At 36.8% G+C, this 23,491-nt stretch overlaps 2 protein-coding genes and 1 long non-coding RNA gene across 5 annotated transcripts in view; 1 reads left to right on the forward strand and 2 right to left on the reverse strand.

Annotated features, from left to right (window-relative positions):
- Nucleotides 1–9,595, forward strand: part of LOC113658007 (myeloid cell surface antigen CD33-like) — a 34,991-nt gene extending 25,396 nt beyond the window's left edge. Inside the window, exons 4-5 of the mRNA XM_047808590.1 lie at nucleotides 8,292–8,472; nucleotides 8,947–9,595. Coding sequence (XP_047664546.1) covers nucleotides 8,292–8,472; nucleotides 8,947–8,962 — 197 coding nt within the window. The 3' untranslated portion in view covers nucleotides 8,963–9,595. The remainder of the gene's footprint in view (nucleotides 1–8,291; nucleotides 8,473–8,946) is intronic.
- LOC125138481 lies at nucleotides 1,130–21,442 on the reverse strand. Of its 3 annotated transcripts, none has more exons than XM_047808585.1 (8): nucleotides 21,353–21,442; nucleotides 20,465–20,815; nucleotides 3,677–3,931; nucleotides 3,461–3,560; nucleotides 3,252–3,306; nucleotides 3,037–3,140; nucleotides 2,543–2,644; nucleotides 1,130–2,005 (listed from the first exon to the last, which is right to left on the reverse strand). In XM_047808585.1, the coding sequence occupies exons 1-8, from the start codon at nucleotides 21,393–21,395 to the stop codon at nucleotides 1,942–1,944; spliced, it is 1,074 nt and encodes a 357-aa protein (XP_047664541.1). In that variant the 5' UTR covers nucleotides 21,396–21,442; the 3' UTR covers nucleotides 1,130–1,941. The 3 variants fall into 3 exon arrangements, with proteins under 3 accessions (XP_047664541.1, XP_047664542.1, XP_047664540.1); XM_047808586.1 differs by lacking the exon at nucleotides 21,353–21,442 and adding an exon at nucleotides 21,042–21,172; XM_047808584.1 differs by lacking the exons at nucleotides 20,465–20,815; nucleotides 21,353–21,442 and adding exons at nucleotides 4,127–4,480; nucleotides 9,753–10,601 and having other exon boundaries at nucleotides 1,134–2,005.
- Nucleotides 17,331–20,004, reverse strand: LOC125140237. Its single transcript, XR_007139511.1, has 3 exons — nucleotides 18,354–20,004; nucleotides 17,771–17,858; nucleotides 17,331–17,639 (listed from the first exon to the last, which is right to left on the reverse strand). It is a non-coding gene; the product is annotated as an uncharacterized LOC125140237 (long non-coding RNA).
- Nucleotides 21,443–23,491: the final 2,049 nt, after the last annotated feature.

Raw genomic sequence — 23,491 nt, forward strand, 5'->3', positions numbered from 1 at the left:
ATTCCTTATGTTTTTTTTATTATACTTAATTTATGAACCATAAACCTTATGAAATTATGCCATGTTTTGAGTAAAATAAGCGGAAATGATTAAATATTATTTTGGATAACCACTGACTGATAAATGTCAAACATTACTCAGCATATCTCCAGGCCAAAGCTGACGGATGCAACTAAATTCATAAATAAGAGAGAAACAAATATGATTTGCAAAACACATGTATTTTATTTTTTAACTACTTTATAGAAATATAAATGTGTGTGTGTTAAACTTTTACAAATGTGTAGCCTTTGTTTTATCTAGAGGCAAACTGAAATGCAATGCCCAATTCTTTGAACAGTGTTTGACTCTGTGTGTGTCTGTGTGTGTGTGTGTGTGTGTGTGTGTGTGTGTGTGTGTGTGTGTGTGTGTGAAGCTTGTCGGTAGATTAGGTTTTGCCCCCAGCTGGACAAATGCATATAACAAGTGTGAAATATTTACAAATGAGTAGCTTTTGTTTTTTCTGGATGCCCAATGAATTGCAATGCCCAATTTGTGTGTGTGTGTGTGTGTGTGTGTGTGTGTGTGTGTGTGTGTGTGTGTGTGTGTGTGTGTTTTGGGTGCGTGTGTTAGTGGACATTTTATGTGTGCATTTTTGTGTCTGTATGTATGTTCATTGTGCTGAAAAGGGCAAAAGTGTGACCTATTACCCCACTAAATTTGGCCGGGTCAAAATGACCCAGGAGGATCCAAACGCATAGTATATACTGGTCTGAACACATAGTTCAACGAAAATAGCCAAAATTAATTTTACATACAAAGTTCATAATTTGGAACAATCCTGGTAAATTTCAGGCAAATATGTGGAAGAAAGCCCAAGTTATGACACATTAAACTTTCACTAAACCTTTCAGCCGGGTCAAATAGACCTAGGGAAAATAGGAAACAAATAGCAGACAAATATATTAGCATAGCAGTGAGACTGATCGTTATCATCACTGTTATGTTTATTAATAGCTAAAATATCTAAAGAGAACTAACCACTTGGAGCAAAAAACATCACACAACATCTACATTACAGTAAATACAGAGAAAAAGAAGAAGCAACTTTTGTTTTATTCTTAAAGTAAGTATTTATTAGGAAAAAAGGTAAAGCACTCAGCATGTATCTTATATCTCTTATACACATCATATATTTAATAAAACATTAAATCAAAGTTATATAAAGTCATATATTTAATAAAATGCTTGAACATTAGAAGGTCACATGACTAGCAGGCGTATATACAGTACATATATAATCTAAACAGTCAGGATGTACCTGTGCTGATGAAAAAGCTCTTTACCAACATGTCATTTACAGGATATACAATACTTTACGTCCTGTTTGTAAAAGATTCATGACACGATGGATTCAGAAGGGTCTAAAATCCCAGAGCAGTTAAATCCATCTCCACATAGAAAACTAAAACAGTCTAGCAAGCCAGAAGAAGAGGAAGAAGAAAAGGTAGAATAACTACAGGGTTCCTACTCACCCTTGGTGCTTGGACCCCTAATTACAATGAAGAAATCACACGTATTTAGACTTAATTAGAGAATCGATTCCTTTGTAATAAATATAACACTGGCTCTATTGGGGACGATACTGTCACAGCCCGACTTTATAAGCAACGTCTGGGACGATTTATAACTGGACAGCTGCTATATATTTTGTTAAAGATTTAATGAAATACTCAGTTTGGTTAGTCAATTGAAGCCATTTGTGTAACTTAAAATTACTAAAATGTAAGAGTTTAAATGCCCTTCTTAACAGGATGTGTACAGCAAATAAATGTCCTGTGATATTAACAAGTCTTAAATCCTAAAGAATTACATGCATTGGGAAAATGTATGATGAGGTTTTATGATGATGTCTAAATAAAACTCATCTGCACTGGAGTTGAATAAGGTGTGAAAACATCATCAGGTCATTTTCACACTGCTGTAGATAACAGAATCGTCCTTCTGCTGCTCCGTGTGGTCACACCTGAAATTACACACAAACCTGTTTATAAACCACACACTCTGTATGTTGGTCTGCTTTATGCTACACTTTGTGGTCTCTTTCCAACACACAGACATTTAAAAATATAAGCGAGTCTGTTGAGGAAACGATGAATGTTTCTAGCTGTGATGGCGTCAGTGAGAACAGGAACTAAAGTCATGTCACAGATGTTCAAGAGCAATAGAACGTAATTATAAACTTTTAATAAAGTGTTCATGTTCTTTAATAATGAAAACTGGCTGATTGTGGTGGTGTAAGATGAACTACAAGACGCTGCTTTTGATAAAAATGCTATAACAGAAAACCACTGTGTTTTATACCTTATTTATTAACTAAACCCCAGACTGACTTTAGAGAATGAACAATGAGAACACACACAGCTTTACAATTCTCCTTTAGTCTCACTTTAACATGACGCTGTTTTCCATAACAGATTAAATCACACGATGCTTTTGAAGTCATTATTTGTGGTAATTATTAAGTCATTAACATGTGGATATTTTATCTTTTCACCCTTACCGTTTGGTGGCTTTGTTGGGTTTCTTCAACACAGATGCATAAATGTCTCCTCCTTTATCTAACACTTCTTTATCAGGCTGAGGATCTCGGTTTAGCTGTGAACTACGAGAAAGAGAGAAAAAACCCACAGCTAACATAGTGTAGGTTTATACATTTCTACATTATTCTCCATTAGAGTGAAATATCATAACGCCATTCTTAAAGACCTCTTTATCCTACACTATACGTATCATGATCTACAGGTTTACACACAAACTGCTTCGTTTTATAAAACTCGGCAATTCATTTTAAACTCGGACAAGTTTATTTAATAAAAATAAGAAAAAGATGCCTCATATTTCTGAATTTACTTCACATTGTGGCATGATTTAACATGATAGTGAATTTACCTCTAATAATATCATCATACCTCTAATAAATATCAGATTTTCACAACATATTTAACTCTATTTTAAAAACAAGCTCCTTTCTATACTTTCTCTATATTTTTTTACCTTTTGGTTGTTTTTAACTGGACAGACGAGTAAGTCACTTCGTCCTTGTTCAACATTTCTTCCTCAACAACATGAGAAACCTGAGAGCTGAACCGTGGCTTTGTCTGTAAAAACACAACTCATCAGAATTAAAGTACAACAACGTGGGAAAATCACCAACACTTTACGCTTTTTAAAGGTCCACTTAAAGACACAGATCTTTGAGAAGGTCTTACTCGTGTTTTCTCTCCATTTTCCCTCACGTTTTCTTCTGGAGCTGTAAATTTCCTCCTAACAGAAACAGAAAACACACAGTGCACATGGACGTGCTCCAGGATTCACCCTGTGACCTCATACATCTGACTTAAACAGAGTAAGGAACAATACTGTACATGTTAAATATTGCTGTGTAGATTGTAATGTATGGAGCCATGATGAGTTTTACCTCCTGTTGTGTATCACAGCTCCTGAGACGACTGAGACGAAGACACTCACTCCGATGATCACCAAAACATTGACCCAGACTGACTGGTGTTCAGGATTTTCTGTTAAATCCAACGATATTCACTTGTTATAGACGTGTAAATGCGCATCATGATGAAATTATTTCCATCAGTAATCATGTGAGACATTCAGGAATGTTGTGAGCAGATGGACTCACCCTCCACGTGAAGGCTGATGGTTTCAGATCCTGACGTCTCACCGGTTCCCCAAGTGCAGGTGTAATTCCCAGAATCCCTCAGGTTTAGAGCAGGAAAGTGAAGAACGAGTCCTGATGTATTTAAACTCTGGTTGTTCTTAGACCACACAAACTGTGAGGAAGTGTGTGTGCAGCTCACATCACACGTCAGATTTAAGGAGTCTCCTTGTTTAAGGGTTCCGTTTCCACTGAGTCTGATTAGTGACACCTTTAAATCTTTTTCAGAGAGCAGGAAAGACGCCACGTCAGTGACTCAGGATTTCTCACACAGATCTAGTTATTTAATAATAAACATTTCTTCATTTAGAGAAAAATGTCCACAAATTTGTTTACTTTATTCCTTTTGTTCAGGAAAGAAAATGATGTAGATAATAAATCATTTGGATCTTTAATTTAATAATTAATATTTACCTGTAACTTGTAGAGTCGCTCCAGGTTCACCTGTCCATTTGTTCTTATCAGTAATAAATCTGAATCTGTAAACTCCAGAATAACTGAACCGTACATTGTGGATTAATAAAGTACAGTCTGATTTGTCGTCTCCAGTGAACTTAAAGTCTGACTCTGTGTTTAATGAGCTGTTATAAACATAGTCATCTTCACACTTATATGTGTTTAAGTTACTCGAGCACCAAAGTTTTTGTATCACCTGATGACCTTGTGGATAATAATAACTACATTTAATGGAGACACTGAATCCTCTCACAGCACAGATTGGTTTATCAGGATATTTCACACCCCATTTACTGTCCTGAGTGAAAACACCTGTGTAGAAATAAATAGAGATTAAAAGAGTGATGAAGTTTTATATGTAGTGTGTGTATCTGTATACAGTGTGTAGATACACACACACACACACACACACACACACACACACACACACACACACACACACACATTTAAAACTTATTTAATATCTGTACAGTACTTTTTTTTATCACATTTTTTACATTTTATAGGTTATAAAAATGATCAGATGTTATAAGTTATAGAATGTTATAAAGAAACACGACGACTCATTTCTAATGATAGAGACACGACAGACCTGTGGTTTATGTACACAATATACACACACAAACTCACACTTCTAGATCTAGAACTAGTTTGGATTTTACTCACTAATTTATCTTTTAGAGTAAAAAACAAACATGTTTGTTGAGTTCATATTCAGTTCTCTTCACTTTTATGTAGAAACTGGAACAAGCATCGGCTCAGTACATCCCACACTAACACTATTAACTTCCAACATAGAACACATTGTACATAATGACATGACACCTAAATATAATAATAATAATAATAATAATACTTTTAAATAATTTTATTTAAAGGCACCTTTCTAACACTCAAGGTCACCGTACAAAAGATGAAGAAAAACAACAAAAAATATAGTTATAAAATACTTACATAAAAATACAAATTGGACCAACATTACAAATCATGATGTAGAATAAGCTAAACTAAACAGATAAGTTTTAAGCTGAGATTTAAATGATGAAAGAGAATCAATATTACGGAGCTCAGATGGAAGTGAGTTCCAGAGCTGAGGTGCAGAGTAACTGAAAGCTCTGTTCCCCATCGTTACAAGACGGACAGAGGGAACAATGAAATGAGTGGAAGAAGAAGACCTAAGAGTGCGAGTTGGTTTTGGAGTATGAAGAAGATCAAGAAGATATGAAGGTGCAAGATTGTGGATAGCTTTAAATGTTAGAAGAAGAATTTTATACTTGATACGAAAATTAATGGGAAGCCAGTGTAGCTGTTCCAGAACAGGTGTAATATGATGGATAGAGGGAGTACGAGTGATAATACGGGCAGAAGAGTTTTGAACGAGTTGCAGCTTATGAAGGCTTTTGTGAGGAACCCCAATAAGAAGAGAATTACAGTAGTCAAGCCGGGAGGTTACTAGACTGTGAATAAGAGTGGTGGTAGATTGAGTGGTGAGAAAGGAACGAAGCCTATTGATAATTCGAGGGTGAAAGTTTGCAGCCCGAGTAACATTATTTATATGAGAGGTAAAAGAAAGGGTACTATCAAAGATGACACCAAGACTCTTGAGATGACCTGAGATGAGGGAGCTATGAGAGATTCATCAATGGAAATAAGAAAATTAGAAAATTTGTTAAGCACAGTTTTTGTACCTATAATGAGAAATTCTGTTTTATTACTATTTAGTTTAAGAAAGTTTGCTGAAAACCATTATTTTATGTCAATGAGACAATCAGAAAGAGCAGATGGAGGGAGTTTGGAATGTGGTTTTGTGGAAAGGTAGAGCTGGGTGTCATCCGCATAGCAATGAAACTTAACCTGATGTTTATGAAAAATATGTCCAAGGGGTAAAAGGTAACAGAGCCCAGGGCCAAGAACAGAGCCCTGGGGAACACCAGAGGTAACGGAAACTAGCAGAAGAGGTGAATGATTTTAGTTGAACAAACTGTGTGCGATCAGAGAGATATGAATGAAACCATTTCAGAGGCGTGTTGGTGATGCCAATAGTGGAAAGCCTGTCTAAAAGAATATCGTGGGAAATTGTATCAAAAGCTGCACTCAGATCAAGGAGAAGGAGGATGGATAGTAAACCAGAATCAGCTGCTATAAGCAAATCATTTGTAACTTTTAATAGAGCTGTTTCAGTGCTATGAAATGGGCGAAAACCAGATTGGAATTGTTCATATAGATTATTGCCAGACAAGTGGATATGAAGTTGAGCAGCAACAACTTTTTCCAAAATTTTAGAAAAGGAAGATTAGAAATAGGACGAAAATGATTAAGGTTGTTGGTGTCCAAACCTGGTTTCTTTAGAATTGGAGTTACAGCAGCTGTTTTGAAAAGAGAAGGAACAACCCCAGTGGTAAGGAAATAATAAATAATATCCATAATAAAATGGGACAGAGAGGAAGCAGTAGCCTTAACAAGGACAGTTGGTAAAGGATCAAGAACACAGGTTGAAGATTTAGATTGATGAATAAGTTTTAAGATATCATCAATTGAGGGCAGAATAAACTCAGAGAACAGTTGTGTAGGAACAGGTAGAACTGAGACACATGGAGTAGAAACAGGAGTGGCCATAAGTTGACGATGAATGCCTTCAATTTTTGAGGTAAAGAATGATGCTAAAGTATTGCAGAAATCAGATGAGTACAAATGAGAGGGAAGTGAGTCGGGGGGTGTTGTAAAATTTTTCAATAAGGAAAAAAGAACCCTTTAATTCCCTTCATTAGAACCGATTAAGCCAGAATAGTATGTAGATTTAGCTTTAGCAATAGTGTCTTTATAGTGAGACATATGTTCTGAGTACATTTCCTTGTGGACAGTAAGGCCAGTTCTTCTGAAAAGTCTCTCATGCTGTCGTCCTTTTGCTTTTAATTGTCTGAGAAAAGGAGTGAACCAGGGTGCAGTAACAGTAAACGAAACAGTCCTAGTCTTAACTAGGACTGACGTCCTAAAAAATTATTTTGTGGACATTTTAGCTGATGTTTATTATTAAATAACTAGATATTTATCTGTGTGAGAAATCCTGAGTCACTGACATGGCGTCTTTCCTGCTCTCTGAAAAAGATTTAAAGGTGTCACTAATCAGACTCAGTGGAAACAGAACCCTTAAACAAGGAGACTCCTTAAATCTGATGTGTGATGTGAACTGCACACACACTTCCTCACAGTTTGTGTGGTCTAAGAACAACCAGCGTTTATATACATCAGGACCCGTTCTTCACTTTCCTGCTCTAACCCTGAGGGATTCTGGGGATTACAGCCTTCATGTGGAGGGTGAGTCCATCTGCTCACAACAATACTGAATGTCTCACATGATTACTGATGGAAATAATTTCATCATGATGTGCATTTACACGTCTATAACAAGTGATACCTCCTGAGTGTAGTGCAGTACCCACAATATTAATTCCTCTGTCTATTTATACTGTCAGTTCTTGTCAGCTGCTTGTTTTCAAAACAATGACAATAAACCTCAGTTGAATTCAGTTCAAATCAAATCAAATTTATTTGTATAGCACTTGTAACAGTGGATATTGTCTTGAAGCAGATTTACAGGACATAAGAAACAACATATGAAGATTGATATTGCTATTTTTATATATTATATTATATATTAATCATTTGGATTTTTATGGATCTCACTTTTCCTGTAATTTGTAGTCACTCCAAGCTGCAGCACATCAGCAATACATCTGTATCTGTGCTCCATGTTCACCTCTCCATTAGTCGACATCAGTAATAAATCTGAATCTATAAATTAAACTGTACATTGTGGATTAATAAAGTACAGTCTGATTTTTCATCTCCAGTGAACTTAAAGTCTCACTTGGTGTTTAAAGAACTGTTATAAACATTTGGTGGATCTACACACCACTCTGTGTTTGAGTTCATCGAGCACCAAAGCTTTTGTTTCACCTGATGATTTTTATTTTCTATTCAGGTTAGTTGAAAAGTTTAAGAAAAAATGTAAATGTAGTAAAGCAACTTGTTGTTGTTGAGCTTTAATGATGTGCTTCAACTAAACAGGTTTGGGGCATCAGTTAAGGTCACTGCCTGTGATTTATTGTCCTTTGTTTTATAGACTTAGGTTTGGACACCATACTAAAATTCTGTGAACTAGAAGCTCTTCGTCCTCCTCCTCCTCCACTTTCTCCTCCTTCTCCTCTGTTGGCCAACAGATACTTGATTTATAAGAGACTTGGTAGAGGAAGTTTCGGCACTGTTTATCTCATTGAAGACACAAGAACGTCCAGAGACAAACTGTGAGTACTTTCACAAAGTTCACATTTCATCTTTACTGATGTAGTTATATATCATTTATTTAATTATTGTGTAGTAAAAAGTGTGAGAGTAAAATGTTTATGTACAAAATAGATCACAGAATGAACACACAAACATAAACACTCCTTCTTGTAATAGGTATAAACCTTACAGACAGAACGGTAGGAAATTAATTAATTTCTTTAATTTAAGTATTTAATAGCGCTTCTACTGTTGGCCGCTAGATGTCAGTGTTGCGCTGGGGCGCATGTGGGATTCCGGCATTTCCGTCTATGAAATAATTATATTATATATTAATAATTTGCATTTTTATGGTTCTCACTAAACTTTACCTGCAGTTTGTAGTCACTCCAGGCTGTAGCACATCAGTAATAAATCTGAATCTGTGCTCTACAGAATAACTGAACTGTACATTGTGTACATTAACAAAGTGCAGTCTGATTTTTCTTCCCCAGTGAACTCAAAGTCTGACAGTGAAGCTCTTCAATCTAGAATAACAGTAGCACATTGGAACAAAGGCTCCTGCAATTCCCCCCTTAATGGAGTATTGAACACCCGGATCACTTCTGGAACACATCACTTCTGCTCTGTTAATAAATAAAAAGAGGAGATCTAAAGAGAAAGGAACCTGGACTTAGGAACAATGTCCTGTTACAACATCACTGAGAAATAACAGAAATAACTCCTGCGGCTTGAGAAAAGCTCTCTCACTTTTATTCTGAAGAAACACTTACTAAGGCTTATTAACTTCCTCCTGAGTAACTCTGACAGATATAAGTTCTTGTACTTGGACCACAGATAGTCAGAAGTAAGCTATCTGATGACATAGCAACTCATGGTCTTTTTATTTAGCAAATTTATCATTTATTCTGTATATCAGGATCGTAACAGTGCACTCAGAGCCCAGGACCTGAGCAATTTAAATGGTTTTAATAATTTTACTAATGTTGTGTTTTATTTCTTATTAATGATCATGATATTGTAACTTACTTACTGCTAAATCAGAAATCTTTCATCAGATCAAAATGAAATGTTCACTAGCATTAGACTGTGTGTGTGTGTGTGTGTGTGTGTGTGTGTGTGTGTGTGTGTGTGTGTGTGTGTGTGTGTGTGTGTGTGTGTGTGTGTGTGTGTGTGTGTGTGTGTGTGTGTGTGTGTGTGTTTATGATCCAGTAAGTGAACCTACACACTATAACATCCATCAGCATATAATAAAACTCTGAAGAATAATTCTGTCTAAGAGTGAGATGATGTTTCATACCTGACAGCACGAGCAGAATCAGAACCAACTGCTGCATCTTCATCTCTTCTTCAGTTTGTGAGAAACAAAAGTACTTCCTGTTATAAAACAATACACCCAAAATATCTCCAAACTCACAGCATGGGTGTCAAACTGATAAAAAAGGAAGTTGACCTCTTCTGAACACACACACATTTTCTTATACATCCGTTTTGACCCAGAAGTAAAGTGTACACACAAATTATCTAGAGATTTGACCATCAGACATGATTTTGATTACGATCTCCCTTTCCAAAGGCACATTAATATGGAGACGTTCCACATCTCTGCAGTAGATATGATGATGTATAAAGTCGAGAGAGGTCGATATCATGTGACAGACGTTTAAAGACCTCAAGCACCAACAGTGATCATCCACCTAAATGAAACTGTGTGTGAACAGAAACCTGAAATAGATTTGTTACTTCTGTATTTTTCCATTAAACAGCAGGATTTATTTTCTGCTGTGGGTTTTCGAATCCTGTATTAACTTTAGATTGAAGCAGAAACATGGCCTCTTACTTGTACAAAGACCCTGGAAGATACATTCAATAAGCTTTAGAGCGCAGATATAACGAGTCACCATGGCAACAGCGTCAGACAAAAAAAAGTATGCATATTTCTCACCATCAGAACTGGAAGTGCTTATGTAAGCATATGGAGAATATGAACACGTATTTTAAAAAAAAACCTACATACCTTTAAAAGGTATATTTTTAATGTAACCTTCTCCCTCTAGTTACACACTTTGTTCAATTCAAGGATAATTCATGCAATTGTATATTGTGCATTAGAAGTGCAGTTTCTTGTCTCTTCTTGTTCAAGTGGTTCAGGTTGAATTGGGATTTAGAAAGTTATTAATAAGTAAATAGACCAAATTAATAAGTAGACCAATACTTTCTATAGATAGTAATTATTACATTAATCTAATTAGACTTGTTGAAGATGTAATTTGTAGTTAGTAAATAAGAACTATTTTAGAGTAAATTCCCAACTGTTATAATATCAGAGGTGAAACCAGAAGAACAGTATTTTATTTTATCAAGAAACAACACAAAAATTGTCAGAAATCGCTTAAGAGTGAGACACACTTTTCTGACCGCTCTGCAAACAGTAGCCTTACTAATATGTTCTGCATCCCTGATGTTATACACAAAACTACCATTTGCACAGAAACATAAGGCAAAGCAAAGCATCTGCTCGGATGTCAGAGCACGGCCGTGATGGCTGATGTTTCTGATGCAAGGATGGATGAGATTATGGATGTATTTTATTGACTGTGAAGATAATTGTTGACCGCTCAAATAACATGCATAGGGATGTGACCAAAAATCCACTCTGGGCCTCAAAATCCTGTCCCGATGTAAATGTAACTCCCTACAAATTAATAAAGCCTCTTCATAAACAGGATCGTCCATAAAAGGACATTTAATTCCCTTAGAAACTCTCTACTGAAATGTGTGCAATGAATGATGTGTTTAAACATCGCTTCCTGTTTAAAAAAAGGGAGGAGACCGAAAGAAACTCTGAGTTTACAGAAGAAAACCTGCTCCTGACCAGGTTAGGTTCACAGTGTAAGGGTGCTTTCACACCTGCCTTGTTTAGTTCGGTTGAATCGTACCAGAGTATGAGAATGCAGCAATCGAACTCTGGTGCGCACCAAAAGCGGACCAAACAAGCGTACCGAGACCTCCTTGAAGAGGTGGTCTCGGTACGCTTTCAAACAAACTCTGGTACGGTTCGTTTGTGGTGAGAACACGGTCCGAGATCGAATAGACCTAACTGCAAAAAGTATTGCGCATTTTGGACTAAACCAGCTGCTGTAGTGGGTCGTTGGCAATATTTTCGGAAGATGAGCATGTCACAGTTTCACAAAAGTAATGATATTTCAAAGCAGCATCCGTGCTTCATTCTGAAAATTAAGACTTTGCATAGATTCCTGTATACAAGCGATGTAGTAGATTACAACCACGAACATAATTGCAGCGCGCAGTCGTCTCTCAATGGTGTACTGTATGCTGTATGCTGTATTTTCCTCTTTTTGTTTACTTCCGGAGTTTCGTTGAAATTTCCCGCACGTTTATTCTGACCAATCGAGAAGCAGTTTAGGAAATACGCTCAAAGACATGTGGCCAATGAGTGATGTGGATGTTATCACATGACTGCATTTTGGTTCGTTTCAACTGGTGCGGAACAGAACGATCAGTGTGGTGTGAAAAGGAACCAAAAACTCATAAAAAGCTTCAATGTATAATTTTTTGCTTTTGGTCCGGACCAAATGAACCGAACTATAGGTGTGAAAGCACCCTAAATCACTATGGTAACGGACTCTGAGTTAGTGATGTTACCGGTGACACCGAAGCTCCGAGGCGTGAGTCAAAAAAATGAACCGATTTTCATTGAAGCTTTGTATCGAAGCTTGATTCGTTCTGGTAAAATCACGTGACCAATGACATCTGCTTCGCAACGACTGCTTCGTTATCTGATTCGAAGGTTTATAATCGTGCGCGACACGCGGCGGCGCGCCCTCGTGTGTTGTATTGGAGTATTACATGGAATCTAATACCGTATAGCGAGTTTAGGACAGCTTATTGTTGTGAGTTGTCAATGGAGCCTGTTACAAAAAGATCGCGTTCTGAAATATGGGATTTGAAATGTCATTTGATTTCTCCCAATAATGTGGATATATATGGTTTTGCTGTGAAGCCGATATTTATAACTGAAATCTCACTCATCATTGTGCAATTATACGATTCAGTGTAACATTTCATGTTGTATATTTTGTCATATATTTATTTATTGGATAGTAATAATTAAAAAAATATAGGAACGCAAGAAAAGACTTTTGTGCACCGCTTAATACCAATAATGATCTTTTTTCTTAATGGTTCACACTTTATACTTTTGAGACAAGGTCTATCCTTAATCTGTTTTTAGCTCCAGTGATTTGCTCCCAGCAGCTGGACTATAATAATAATAATAATAATAATAATAATAATAATAATAATAATAATAATAATAATAATAATAATAATAAATCATCCATGTCACTCATTCAAGAACACTTACAATGTCCAGTTCAGGAGCTCACATTTACAAATAAGACTGTGTGTGTTTATAGTCTTGCTGAACAGGTGGACACCTGACAGCTGATTGTTAATAAAACATCATTAAGCACAAAGCATCCATCTAGTCTACAGTACAGTAGTCTGGAAGGCAGATATAGAGGCAGATATTATAATGGTGTAAAAGTGTCTGCACTTATGTACCTTCAACATTCATTCAAATTCAAAAGGTCCACATTCACCATACAAAAAGTTCTCTTTATTACATTTTTGCTTGGAGTTAAAGTGCATATGCAATGGAACATGCTTTGGTTATGTATTTAATATATTGATTCATGTATTTATTAATCTTTCCTTAATTTGTCAATTCATTCATTATTGCTTCTAAAATTAATACGTTGTTTGTTTGTGGAACATTCAGTGATAGCGCTTTCACCAGCAGAGGTCCTCATCGAGCTCCGAGTAATGAACCTTTTTCCGATACAATTGGGTTGAAAGCTTCACTTCTTCAAGAAAGCTTCACTTCGCCATCACCAGGTTTAACATACCTCCCTTTCTGAAACGGAAAACACAGAGTTTTCATTTCACCAACACGGCTGAGTCTCACCCTCACAAAGTGATCACAAGACTGAGTGAGTGAGCGAGCTGTAAGGCCTTAAATAATCCAGGTCCAGTCGAAACAGGTTACCACCAATTACACCGAAGCTGCTCATTGTCTCCATCTGGTGGTGGCCCTAGGCCATGGCTGCTTGCACCTTCCACCAAAGCATTTATATTATTAAATTATTAATAGGGCTGCACGATTTGGGGAAAATGTCATATTGCGATTGCGATGTAATAAACAAATGGTTTCATGAGTCAACTTGTTTGGTTCTCAAGCAAAATGCACACACAGATTACTGATAATGCTGAAATTTGTATTTCTAAACTCAAACTAGCAACAACAAACAAATGCAAAACGTTTTCAAATTAAAATATAAAATAACACATTAATGCTGATTAATGAAAAGCCTAAGATCAAAACACACACACACACACACACACACACACACACACACACATATATATATATGTACATATATACTTACATATATATATATATGTATGTGTGTGTGTGTATATATATATATATATATATATATATATATATATATATATATATATATATATATATATATATAGATATATATATATATATATATATGTGTGTGTGTGTGTGTGTGTTTGTGTGTGTGTGTGTGTGTATATATATATTTACACACACACCAACCTGCCACAGAACATATTATGCACACACACACACACACACACACCAACCCAGTCTCACAACCAGTCTCACAGCAGTTCCTCACATAGGTGACGAAATGTAATCTATAGATCCGTGTTAGTGGCCATGAATTTCCTTTTTTTCGTGTCACTCAGCACAACTTTCGATCTAATCATCTTTCGTGTCTGCACAGCGTTTTTCTTTCTGCCACTCAGAAGCAATTTTGCTCATTTGTTATTCATTTTTAAACTTTAAGCACTACATTACTTTGACACCCTGAAATAGATGAAAAAACGGCTTTTCCCAGAAAAGAAACCTTAACACAATGTTTATTACCCTACAGACTATAAAGCAATAAAACAAGGACAAAATCTCCTCAATAGATTAAATTTCGTGACTATTTCGTGAGACTGGGTTGCAAATACACACAAACACACAAACACACACACACACGCACTCACACATTCACACACACAAACACATGCGCGCACACACACATACACACACGAGCTCACACACGCACACATTTACAGCATGTGACACCCAGTCAGCAAATTTCCTTTGGCCCAGATAAACAGCTGAGCTGTGGCCCAGATTAGTTTGTGTTTGTCGGCCCAGATATGGCCCACTTCTTCTTTGCCAAAACTGAACCAAAGCAGAGCCATAAGTTTACCAAGCATGAGCCAAATGTAATTTATGTGGCCCAAATATGGCACACCTCTTCTTTGCCAAAACTGAACCAAAGCAGTGCCATAACTCCACCAAACATGAGACAAATAATACAATTTAATGTGGCCCAAATATTTGCCTTATATGCAATTTTAGTATGGTTGAGTTCCGTTAAAATCTATTGGCCCATATGTGCCACACATGCAGCTGACAGTATGTAAAAGTCTTATTAACTTAAAGGTAAATGAAACACTCAACAACAAATGTACTCAAAACAATTTACTTCAAAACCAGTGTTTAAATAATTACAGCTTTAAGAGTAAACATAAGAATACATTTAAGAATGTATTCAGAGTAATAAAAATCACAGAAAAAAATACAATTAAATCAGATTAACTTGTACAGAGAACTTAAATTGGGAAATTGAGTTGTGATGTGCCTAATGAGGGTCGGCAGTGTTTTGTTGGGCCTCGTTTTTCTTCATTTGCTCCCTCCTACCCCCCTCTCGGTCTCTGCAATAAAGAAGAATTTAAATAATGTTAGCAGCAATACAATATGGAAGTTAGAGCTGGAGTATAATGGGGAAAAAATAATTTAATATAAATTTCCTCCTTTAATATTTTAATTGCAATAATTAACCACCTCTGATTGACCAAAAGAAATTTTCCAGTATATTTTCGAAAGGAATTGCAAATTGTATTTTTCAATATGTGGGCCATAATAATACCATCATTTCTTATGACAAATTATTTAGGTTTTGTTTTTAGAATACTTTTTCACCAACTGGTTAAAATTTACACTGGATGTATTCTGTTTTAAAAAAGACATGCATGACTTTCAGTGCATGAGAGAGATTCCAAGGGACCGTCTGCAAAGTGCAAATCCTGAAAAGCGAATACTAAAAAACAGTCAATAACCACCGTAATAAACTGTACTGTCACCAAATTCAGCTCACACATCACTGATGTCCTGATAGTTATACTACAACACTTACTTGGGGGAAATGTGTTTTACTTTTGGGGGAAATATTTTCATATAAAAAAAACATAAAAAATGTACAAAAAGACATTTCTCCCAAGTTGACTGTTTTTAGTATTCGCTTTTCGGGTTTTGCACTTTGCAGACGGTCCCTTGGTTCGCACATACAGACATGTATTTTTTCCACCGCGGAGGAAAGCTGATCTTGAGGGAAATTGGGTTGTAGCTGCCTCTCTACATTACTACGATAGAAAAGATGTGTTATTTGTGTAGTAACAGCGTTTAGCTCAGGTGTTATTGACTCGGGGAAACTCCAAACTGTGAATATGCGGCCAACTTTACTTAAATACTGTTGATTTATAGCCAAAAACATCGGAATTGAAAACGCCAAACCAGCGGCGCCCTAGCGTACATTAAACTGTACTGTTAAACTGAGGAAAATATTAGCTAATTTGACCCCTTCCTCAATTAGACTAATAACTAAACGCTTAATAACATGCAATATTGACACATAATGCTGCATATTTCAATTATATGACTGTAAAGTGCCAATCACTTACCTGAACGTAGCTTACACAGTCGTGAGGAAAGCAGAAATACCGCCCACTGCCCGAGACTCAGTCACATTCCCGCCGTAGTCTCACTCCACCAATAGGAGGGAAGATGCATAGCAACCTGAGGTGTGGGATGGAGGATGTCTGCCGCACTTGATTTCAGGATTCTTGTGTTTTTCCACGTATAAGCCAAAGGTTTACCACAAGTCCGTGTTCCTCACTCTGTGCCATAGCTCAACCACATATGGTTCTAATGTGTTCGTTGTTATCTGGGCCATATACCTCAAAATGAGTTGTGAACCAAGAGAGCGTTTCCCGCCGATTTTAAAGTTATGGCAAAACAAATATGGCCACAATTTGGCCCATATCTGTAAAGCCATGCCACATCTAGGCCATATGTGCCAGATAATACCCACATGTGGCCCAAACGTAATTGCTATCTGGGACGCTCTTATCCAGAGCGACGTACATAAGTGCTTAAATCTCTAACATTGAATACATTAATGCTGCTCACTAGGTTACATACTAAGATACTATGAGTTTAAAACATTTGTTCAGTTTCAATGAAAAAGTGTCAAAGTTTTTTTTTTTTTTTAATGCAAAAGATGAGGAAAGAAGTGTTAGTTGAAGTGTTTCCTGAATAAGTTGGTCTTAAACCGCCGCTTGAAAATATCCAGTGACTCAACTGTCCGGACCTCTAGGGGAAGTTCATCCCACCACCTTGGTGCCAGAACAGAGAAGAGTCTTGTAGTAAACTTGCCTCTTACCCTCACTTGTGAAATGTGAATAATATATTTCACTTCCTTTATTGTGTCAAATTTTTGCTTCTCTTCACAAAATAGTTCTAAATAAGGAATATGGTACAGAATAAAGTAAACAATAAAACACAACATGTTGTGCTGCTTTTACAGTAAAACTCTAAAACACACACAAACACAACACACACACACATACTGTACACACACACAAACACACATACACACACATACACACACAAACACATATACGCACACACACACAAACACACACATACACACACACACACACACACACACACACACACACACACACACACACACACACACACACAAACCAACACACACATACACACAAACACACTTGGTTTATTAATTCATTATGACTTTGTGAAATCTCTCTAGAGAAATAAGGAGCTCAGATCCTTTAGCTTTTTGCTCTCAGGTGAAGTTCACATACAGAAGTGTGTACTGAAGTAGGTGAGGTGTGAAGGTGTGATCAGTTCATGGTGAATGTATCGTACTGTACTGTGGTGTAGATGTCTGAATCGTCCTCCATGAGCGGCTCAGTGTGGACGTGTCTGTAATCACACACAAACAGACACAAAACTCACACTGTTATTATTATTAATAATAATAATAATAATAATAATAATAATAATAATAATAATAATAATAATAATAATAATAATAATAATGGTTTTAGTTTTACCTCCTGCTGAAAATCACAACAGCCAAAATCAGTCCAGCTGTCACCACAACAACCACCCAGAAGATCCATGAATTAGAACTTTCTGAACCTTCGAGGATTTTATTTGTTCAACAGAAAGAATATTAGTGAACATTTAAATATTGAAGTCAATATAAGTTTATTTTTTCCTGCATTCAGAGCCGATCGGCCCTATACGCTCAATATGCAAATTGCGTAGGGCCCCACAAATTATGCAAGGCCCCGCCTCCCCCTGCCTCGTTTTACAACGCGTGTTAATGTCTGCTGTGTAGCATCGGCGAGGCTTCAATAAAAAAAAGGAGCTCATGGGCTTCAGCACCCTTAAAAAGGAGCTCAGCACCGATAAAAAAAAAAAAGCTCAACACCCCTAAAATTTATATTAATATTTTAGTCCAGCGGGTCGCCGCCGCTGTGGAGTAACACAGGACCTGAGTGACTCGTCCATAGTCATAAACGGAGAGAAGTAGCGCCGGTTACAATGTTCTTCCGCAAGACGCATGCAGTTCTGTTTATTAACCGCTAGAGCGTGAAACAAAAGCAGCAGCGCGACAAATAAACTGCGTACCTGTGTAGTGCGTACGTGTGTCTCTGTTGGTAAAGTTTATCGTTAATTTGATACGCATTTTAACAATCGGGAGTCATGTAAACATGACGTCACGTGCGTCTTTTCTGGTCAGTCGTCATGGAAACATGAAGCCCTGGCGTTTGGACCAGAGTGTAAACAAACGCCATATCACTGTATACCAGCAGTATGTGTGAAAACACTCACTGTGGCTTTTTAAATGAATTGTTATTCATTCCTAGATTTAGATCTGTTATTTTTCACTTGTGGCTGACTATCAAACTAGACAATAAAAGAAAGTTTAATGTTTTTCTTTTGCTTTATTTATTCATTCCTCACACACAGAGGATTTAACCTGAACCAGGCTTACTCTCTCTCTCTCTCTCTCTCTCTCTCTCTCTCTCTCTCTCTCTCTCTCTCTCTCTCTCTTGTTCTATCTCTCTGACATTTAAAATGACATGCCTCGGTGTGCCTTTTGATCATATCCTTAGCTTCAGCAACCCTACAAAGGAGCTCAGCACCCCTAAAGCTCTGACCCTAGAATTGCCCCTGCTGTGTAGATGTGACAATATGATGCGGAGTTATCCATCTGGCCATTAAAAGTGAAAAAAAACAAAACAAAATGAGAGTGAAATGTCAGAACAGCAATCAGGTAAACATTTGTTCTCTTCAAGTTTGATGTCAGCAAGAGCAAATACTGTAACAGTAAAGTTAGTTGATGTGATTCTCTCTCTAGTCTCTATCTGACTAGCTAAATTAGCTGTGCAGTGCTGCCAGTGCATCTCTTGGCCTGTCTGTCTGTCACACAACAATTTATTGCGTGAACATTCGTGAGAATAAATGCCCAAGGGCAACAGTCTTTTTTTATGGCAACAGTGTTTATAAATGGCAGCTCGATAACCGCACTTTCCAGCAGCAACATCTGTGTGGGGACCAGTACAAAATGTAGCGTGATAGCGCTCCTAAATGACAATGTTTATAGTCTCTCTATCACGTTTACAACAACGTTAATGCAATATGGAAACCAATGGATTTACACTGGAATGGGCATAATACCAGGTCAATATGAATGCACATCCCTCAGTAAATAATAACCATCAGGGATCAAGTATTGCTCTCATGCATACTATAGAACACAGTGATACGGCATGGCAAGCCATTTCAGCTTTTATACATTCACATGATATGGATTTTTGATATCAAGAATTCAGTTTTCAATACTTAAAATGTAAATATTAAGAGTGTGATTTCTAGTAGTAACCATATTTTTGATATCAGGAATTACATTTTACACTAGTAAAAATAATTTCTGCTATCTGCTATTGCATATTCACTAGTTGAATATTGCAAGAGCAAAGTCATAATATAAATAGTATTTTATATTTGAAAATGGACATGCATGGATTAAAAGGAATCTGAGGGAGGCAGTTTAAGTGGGGCCTAATGCAGCTTATAAAATGAATAATAGTAGTTATCTATAACTTACAGGTGCTATGCTGAAATTTGTTAGTAGAGGAGATTCTGTCAAGTGTGAATGTGTGGCAAATGGTTTACATGGCTGACAGGTCAGGTACGAGGAGAATTTTGCTTAGGGCCCCAGGGAGGTCTGGATCGGCTCTGCCTGCACTAATAATTTTACACATGTTGTGAGCAGATGGACTCACCCTCCACGTGAAGGCTGATGGTTTCAGATCCTGACGTCTCACCGGTTCCCCAAGTGCAGGTGTAATTCCCAGAATCCCTCAGGGTTAGAGCAGGAAAGTGAAGAACGAGTCCTGATGTATATAAACGCTGGTTGTTCTTAGACCACACAAACTGTGAGGAAGTGTTTGTGCAGCTCACATCACACGTCAGATTTAAGGAGTCTCCTTGTTTAAGGGTTCCATTTCGACTGAGTCTGATTAGTGACAAATCTTTTTCAGAGAGCAGGAAAGACGCCACGTCAGTGACTCAAGATTTCTCACACAGTTAAAAATCTAGTTATTTAATAATAAACATTTCTTCATTTAGAGAAAAATGTCCACAAAACAATTTAATTTATTCCTTTTGTTGAAGAAAAAAAAGTATGTAGATAATAAATCATTTGGATCTTTAATTTAATAATTAATATTTACCTGTAACTTGTAGAGTCGCTCCAGGTTCACCTGTGTATTTGTCATCAGTAATAAATCCGAATCTGTAAACTCCAGAATAACTGAACTGTACATTGTGGATTAATAAAGTACAGTCTGATTTGTCGTCTCCAGTGAACTTAAAGTCTGACTTGGTGTATATTGAGCTGTCGTAAACATACTTGTCTTCACACCTATCTGTGTTTGAGTTCATCGAGCACCAAAGTTTTTGTATCACCTGATGACCTTGTGGATAAGAATAACTACATTTAATGGAGACACTGAATCCTCTCACAGCACAGATCGGTTTATCAGGATATTTCACACCCCATTTACTGTCCTGAGTGAAAACACCTGTGTAGAAATAAATAGAGATTAAAAGAGAGTGATGAAGTTTTATATGTTGTGTGTGTATCTGTATACAGTGTGTAGATATACAAACACACACACACATACACACACACACACACACACACACAGACACACACACACACACACACACACACACACACACACACACACACACACACACACACACATTTAAAACTTATTAATGATCATGATATTGTAACTTACTTACTGTTAAATCAGAAATCTTTCATCAGATCAAAATGAAATGTTCACTAGCATTAGACTGTGTGTGTGTGTGTGTGTGTGTGTGTGTGTGTGTGTGTGTGTGTGTGTGTGTGTGTCTGTGTGTGTGTGTGTGCGTGTGTGTGTGTGTGTCTGTGTGTGTGTGTCTGCATGTGTGTGTCTTTGTGTGCGTGTGTGTGCATATGTGTGTGTGTGTGTGTACGAATCAGTAAATGAACCTACACACTATAACATACATCAGCATATAATAAAACTCTGAAGAATAATTCTGTCTAAGAGTGAGATGATGTTTCATACCAGACAGCACGAGCAGAATCAGAACCAACTGCAGCATCTTCATCTCTTCTTCAGTGTGTGAGAAATAAAAGTACTTCCTGGAATAAAGCAATACACCCAAAACTCACACCATGGGTGTCAAACTGTTCAACACAGGATGTTGAGGTCTTCTGAACACACACACATGTTCTTATACATCCGTTTTGACCCAGAAGTAAAGTGTACAGACAAATTATCTGGAGATTTGACCATCAGACATGATTTTGATTACGATCTCCCTTTCCAAAGGCACATTAATATGGAGACGTTCCACATCTCTGCAGTAGATATGATGATGTATAAAGTCGAGAGAGGTCGATATCATGTGACAGACATTTAAAGACCTCAAGCACCAACAGTGATCATCCACCTAAATGAAACTGTGTGTGAACAGAAAACTGAAATAGATTTGTTACTTCTGTATTTTTCCATTAAACAGCAGGATTTATTTTCTGTGTCTCTCCAGCAGTGTTGTAATGTAACGGAGTACAAATACTTCGTTACTGTACTTAAGTAGAAATGTCACGTATCTGTACTTTACTTCGCTATTTAAATTTATGTCAACTTTCACTTTTACTCCACTACATTTCCTAGATAAAATGTAAACTTTTACTCCGTTATATTTACACTAAGCATCTTCGTTACTCGTTACTACAAAGTAAACTCAGAAGAAATGTGTGTGACTGCAATAAGGGAGGTTTGGTGTATCACTGCTCGTAGATTGTATTACGCTCCGCACGTTGTACGGAGAAGCACAGGTACGCGCAGCGTGCACGCGCAGTCAGAGCTGGAGGCGTTTATCTATAACGTTAATCGGTTGAAAGCCACAAAGACGGCAACCAAAAGCAGTGAAATTTCACTATTCTTATTACCAGAGTTGTAGCATAAACAAAATATTAATGCAAACAATCCATTTAATACTAAATAAAAATAACATTTATTGATTTGGTCTTTGTCTTGTGAATATTAGTTTATTAATGACGTCATCCATCGGACACACTGTTTGTAGAGAATGCACACACACATGAACTGATTTGATTCAAGACTGACATCATTACATCATGCATAAAATTTTGGTGTCCACTTTTGCCATTTAATAACACCATAACTTTTGACTTACTATGTAGTCATATAATATATAATATAAAACTCTTTTTTAAATTCTCACTGAGGGCTAAAACCCCTAAAGATGAAACCCTAGAACTGCCCCTGCTCTTATGCCTACTGAAAATCACTGAGATTTTACTTTTTACTTTTACTTCAAATACTTAAGTACATTAAATATCAGAAAGTGACTTTTGATACTTAAGTACAATAAATATCAGATACTTTAAGACTTTTACTTGAGTAATATTCTAAAAGGTGACTTTCACTTCTACCAAAGTCTTTTTCTAGTACGATACTTGTACTTTTACTCAAGTATTGCTTTCTAGTACTTTATACAACACTGCTCTCCAGGAGGTCATGAAAAGGCACAAACAAGCTGGGAGCAGAGCATCATTAGCTCTATGGGCTCCAGGTCCAGGGGTGGGTTCCAGGTTACATAAACTGATAAGGGTTTGCAGAGAGGACCAACCTGCCACAGAACATATATCCAGAAGGGACATGTCCCCAGTAAGAGTGCTGGACAAGGCGATGTACATAGTGGAGCAAACCCTAATCCCTGTGGTGAAGCCAGATGAAAAAGTCATGAATGTTTTACTTCTAATAATATAATAATCTTCATGTCACTGTCTCTGTTCATATACTGTACTGCCATACACCATATCATCAATAGTGTCACTACAAATATTTAATAAATATTAAATGTACGTTAATGTAACATGTTCCACAGACTTCATATCACAAAACATTCATAATGAGTTAAAATGAATTCAAAACACATTTTCTATACAGGGCTATAAAGGTCTATAATGATCTATGAGCACATTCAGTTACTTCATAAGTAGAATTCTTTCTCATTAGAGATCTATTAAATCTCTCTGTGTCTGTAATTAAACACAGTAAAGCCGTGTGATCTACTACTTACTTGTGTTGTACCACTTTAATAGTATTTTATGTGTTTATGTGTATAAGACAATGAGTCAATGGATGAACCGTAACATTAATCAAACATCTGAA

The sequence above is a fragment of the Tachysurus fulvidraco genome, chromosome 25, assembly GCF_022655615.1.
Source record: "Tachysurus fulvidraco isolate hzauxx_2018 chromosome 25, HZAU_PFXX_2.0, whole genome shotgun sequence".
NCBI classification, from domain to species: domain Eukaryota; kingdom Metazoa; phylum Chordata; class Actinopteri; order Siluriformes; family Bagridae; genus Tachysurus; species Tachysurus fulvidraco.

Excerpts from the sequence above, each read along its gene's own strand:
- LOC125138481 (XM_047808584.1), bottom strand. The coding sequence starts at position 9,795 with ATGAAGATGCAGCAGTTGGTTCTGATTCTGCTCGTGCTGTCAG. Across the intron at positions 3,932-4,126 it reads AGCGACTCTACAAGTTACAG|ATTTAAAGGTGTCACTAATC; the intron begins GTAAATATTAAT and ends TCTCTGAAAAAG. Across the intron at positions 3,561-3,676 it reads CATCAGCCTTCACGTGGAGG|AAAATCCTGAACACCAGTCA; the intron begins GTGAGTCCATCT and ends TGGATTTAACAG.